Source organism: Myotis davidii, unplaced genomic scaffold (assembly GCF_000327345.1).
Source record: "Myotis davidii unplaced genomic scaffold, ASM32734v1 scaffold238, whole genome shotgun sequence".
In the NCBI taxonomy this organism is placed as follows: domain Eukaryota; kingdom Metazoa; phylum Chordata; class Mammalia; order Chiroptera; family Vespertilionidae; genus Myotis; species Myotis davidii.
In genome coordinates, this window is record NW_006293779.1 from 5,582,869 (window position 1) to 5,586,876 (window position 4,008).

Sequence of the window (4,008 nt, forward strand, 5' to 3'; positions counted from 1 at the left end):
TGAGGATCAAATGAGATGAGGCACAGTAAAATGCTTCACAGACAATTGGTTACAGTGTAAAATGTTCCCACTTGGCTATAAAGCAAGTTGTATTCCTGGGCTGAAGAAACTCCAAGGAGGCTAGTTGCTAGGGAGAGGAAGCCGGGTGTTGCTACGTGATGTCATTACCAGATGGACACTTAGCATATTAGCCTTTCATATAGATAGACAGATTAAGCACCACCTTCATCTGCAGCTGCTGTAGTGCCCATCCCTCAGGTCTGTCCGGTCTTACTGAGTGCCAAGTTCTAGGCCCACCTGGGGCAGCTGGGTTGTGGCATCCCACAGGCTATGGGAGTCTGTGGGGTCCTGGCTGGTGCCTCCTTGCTCTCAGGCCCTGCCTCCTCTTTGCAGATTTTAATGAGAATGGCTTCATTGATGAGGAGGACCTGCAGAGGATTGTTCTCCGACTGCTCAACAGCGATGACGTGTCAGAGGACCTGCTGACTGACCTCACGAGCCACGTGTGTGCCTGGGCTGCACAGGCTTGGGTGGGACAGGCCAGCACCCAAAGGCCCAGATGGCAGGCAGGGAGGTGCCCTGAGGGCTGGGTACATGGCTGGAGACAACTACCCCCCCAACTTTCTGTCTTTCCTCCAGGATCAGGACTTCCTTCCATGACTCCCTTCCAGGGTCCCCAGATCAGTATGCCCAAGCCACCCATTCCAAGGGTCCCTCTCAGCAACACTGCAGGCAGGTGGCCCAACAGCAGCTTGTCATCCAATGAATACATCACCTTGTCCCCTTCCCCACATGATCCAGCATCACATAATGGCCAGATGTCCCGGAGTGACAGTCCGAAGTGTGGCAGGACATGAAGACAGCCTCACGAACCCAACAGGGCGTGGGTCCACTTGTCCCTCAAGTGCTTTTGGTCCAGACGGAAACTAGAAGCAAAACTAAAACCTTGGAGGGTCATCACTGTCTCCTCTACCCAACTGGGCCCCTTGCAGTGCAGAGCCCCTGCTTGTGACTGGATGGCAGGAGTGGGTGGGGGAGAGGTCACCCTGTTCCCCCCATACTCATTCTCACTCTAACGTTGTGCTGGAGGCACCAAGAGAGCTCTTCCCACATGAGACCAGCCCACCAGGTCCTAGACCTCAGGGCACATGACCTCATTTCTCTGCATGTCTATGTCCTTCTCTGGGGTGGGATGGTAGCAGGGGCAGGAGAACCGCTGCCTCACAGGGTCAGGGACTCTGGGATGTGTGAAGCTCCTGGCAGGGAACCTCTGCATGCCGGATTCCCCCCCTCCTCCCTTTGGCCCCCATCTCACTCTCTCAACCTGACTCCTCTCTGCTCCTCCCCCTCCCTGGCCAGGTCCTGAATGAGTCGGATCTGGACAATGACAACATGCTGTCTTTCTCAGAGTTTGAACACGCGATGAACAAGGCTCCAGACTTCATGAAGTAAGGTGTTCTGGAGCGGGGATGGGGGTGGGGTTTGCCCAGCAGAGTGGGGTACAGGGAGGGCCCGCCAGCTCCCTTTGGCCAGTGGGGCACCTCTGTCTTCCCAGGGGGGGTGGGGGCTGGTCATGAGTTTCCAAACTGGCACTTCTGAGAAATTAGATAAGCTAGAAAGAGCCAGGGAGCAGAGTTTTTTACAAGGTGAGAGGAGGACTGCATTCCAGGCTTTGCAGATTGTGCAGGGTCCAACTTCAGGTGCTGCTCCTCTACAGCCGGCACCCCTGTGCGTGGGGGAGATGTCACCTCTATAGCTGCTCCTTTACAGCCGGCACCTCTGTGCGTGGGGGAGATGTCACCTCTATAGCTGCTCCTCTACAGCCGGCACCCCTGTGCGTGGGGGAGATGTCACCTCTATAGCTGCTCCTCTCTACAGCCGACCTCTGTGCATGGGGGAGATGTCACCTCTACAGCTGCTCCTCTACAGCCGGCACCTCTGTGCGTGGGGGAGATGTCACCTCTATAGCTGCTCCTCTACAGCCGGCACCTCTGTGCGTGGGGGAGATGTCCCCTCTATAGCTGCTCCTCTACAGCCGGCACCTCTGTGCGTGGGGGAGATGTCACCTCTACAGCTGCTCCCAGTGCCCACTGGGCTCTAGGACTGATCTGGGGAGTTGCCTTTGCCACTGCTAGTCCTCTCTCCTCCCCCCACCCACCTGCCCCCCACTCCCCACAGCAACCTCCAGGGGTCACTAGGAGTTGGGGGTGCACAAGGGGTGTGAAGATTCTGGTGGTGGAGCAGCTGAGAGAAGAGCTCAAGCATTTCCAAACCTTGTTTTGGGCAGAAAGGGGCCTTAATGGTCACCTGGAGAGAACCAGCCATCTCCCTATTTCCCTGGCGAGTTGCACAAGCTTGTTTGGCGCCTCCCGGTTATGAGAGACGCACCCTCCCAGAGGCAGCCTGCTAGGCACCCTGCGGAGCTGGCATCTCTGCCTGTAGTCAGCTGCTCCTGGGCCCTATTCTGCCCTCGGTCTCGTAGTCTAGGTGATTTGATGGCAAGAAAGAATGCCCATTCAAAACTATTTAACAAACCAATAAAAAAGGACGGACACCTAGACCTCAGGGAGCACCGGTCAGGAACCTGGGACTTCGCGGTGCCTGGTCTCTGCCTCTCTCCCCAGCAACTCCATCCTTAGCTCTACATGCAAACCAGCAATCTCTGCTGGCCAAACAGGGGGCCACATGCGGCCTCCCCACAGTGGTCAAGTTTACATCTCCTTGGCTTTGAATGACCCTGTGACTCCTAAGCAACTGTGCAGAGAGGGAATGCAATTGGTCCAGCTCAGGTCAGGTGCCCACTCGTCTTCTAACCATCTGGATGGAGCAGAAGCTCTCCACTTCAGCGTGGCTGCCGGGGGCTGTGGCTTGGGCAGACTTCCTGTAAGAGGGTCCACATTTGGGACCACCCCACCCAAGTGTAATTCCTCTCCATCCACACACAGTTGAGGCCAGAATCCTGTCCACATTGAGTTTTTCTTGGAATCTCTCCCATTTCTTCCTTGGTTCCAGCACCACCAGGTTCTAATGCCCTTTTCATTCTAGTGATGTGCAGAGTTGCTCAAAGAAGGCTGGGTTGGCTGGGGAGAGCTGCGAATTGGCCTTTACTCAGAGAAGGGACGTGAGGTGGGCACGGGAGGATGCCGCTAGGACTGCCGCGAGCCCAGAAGTCAGAGGCACCTTAGACCTGCAGGCTCCAAGTAGTTCATGGATTCTTTCAGCTCCTTTCGGATCCACTTCTGGGGATGCTGATGTGGCCACAAATTCCTGACCTGGTGACTCCGAGGGGACCACTGGACTGGAATCCAGCCCCTTTCAGGCTCCAGGGGACTTGGATTAAAAATATGACTTTGTCCCTGTCCCGCCCTCGCTTACAGAATATTGTTTATTTAATAAAGCAAAGTAAAAGCCTTTTCTTTGCCATCAGTTCATCATTTTTTGAAGGCAGGGTCACATAGAAATCTTTTTTATTAAGAACTGCTCATTCCAGGGCTTAAGTTCGCCGCTGACGCCAAGCAAGCTGGAATGGCCAGCTTTGGGGGGCAGGCTTCAAACCCCAGCCTTCGTCGAGCAGAGCCAGGCCAGATGGGATGAAGTCCACCAGGAAGAGATGCGTCCTCCCTCCCTTCACTGAAGCCCCCCACCCCTTACCCTCACCCCTTTCCTCACACCTCTCCACGTAGCCTGTACAGAGAGGTGCTCATAGCGCTCATTCCAGTTGGCGCCCGGCTTCCCAGCCCTGGTCGAGGGAGAAGACATCTTGGCGCCCTTGGGATGTGAGAGTGTGTGACCAGAATTCAGGGTTTATTTGCTTTGCTCTTTGGCCAAGCCCTGGAATGAACTTGGCCCCCACAGGGACCCTTTGGGGTGCAGCTGGTCAGGGACCCCGGGACACAGGAGGAGCCCCTCTGGGGTCTCTGAGAGCTGTTAGATGCCTGTCTGGTGGGAACATGGTTTTTCTTACTTACACTGTCCTGGGGGAGGGGTCTAAATGCTGGCTCTCAGGAA

At 55.6% G+C, this 4,008-nt stretch overlaps 1 protein-coding gene across 1 annotated transcript in view; it reads left to right on the forward strand.

Moving 5' to 3' along the window:
* The window catches only part of CIB4 (calcium and integrin binding family member 4), a 37,309-nt gene extending 33,938 nt beyond the window's left edge, over nt 1-3,371 (forward strand). Inside the window, exons 5-7 of the mRNA XM_015566445.1 lie at nt 394-503; nt 1,360-1,448; nt 3,222-3,371. Coding sequence (XP_015421931.1) covers nt 394-503; nt 1,360-1,448; nt 3,222-3,252 — 230 coding nt within the window. The 3' untranslated portion in view covers nt 3,253-3,371. The remainder of the gene's footprint in view (nt 1-393; nt 504-1,359; nt 1,449-3,221) is intronic.
* The last annotated feature ends 637 nt before the right edge of the window (nt 3,372-4,008 follow it).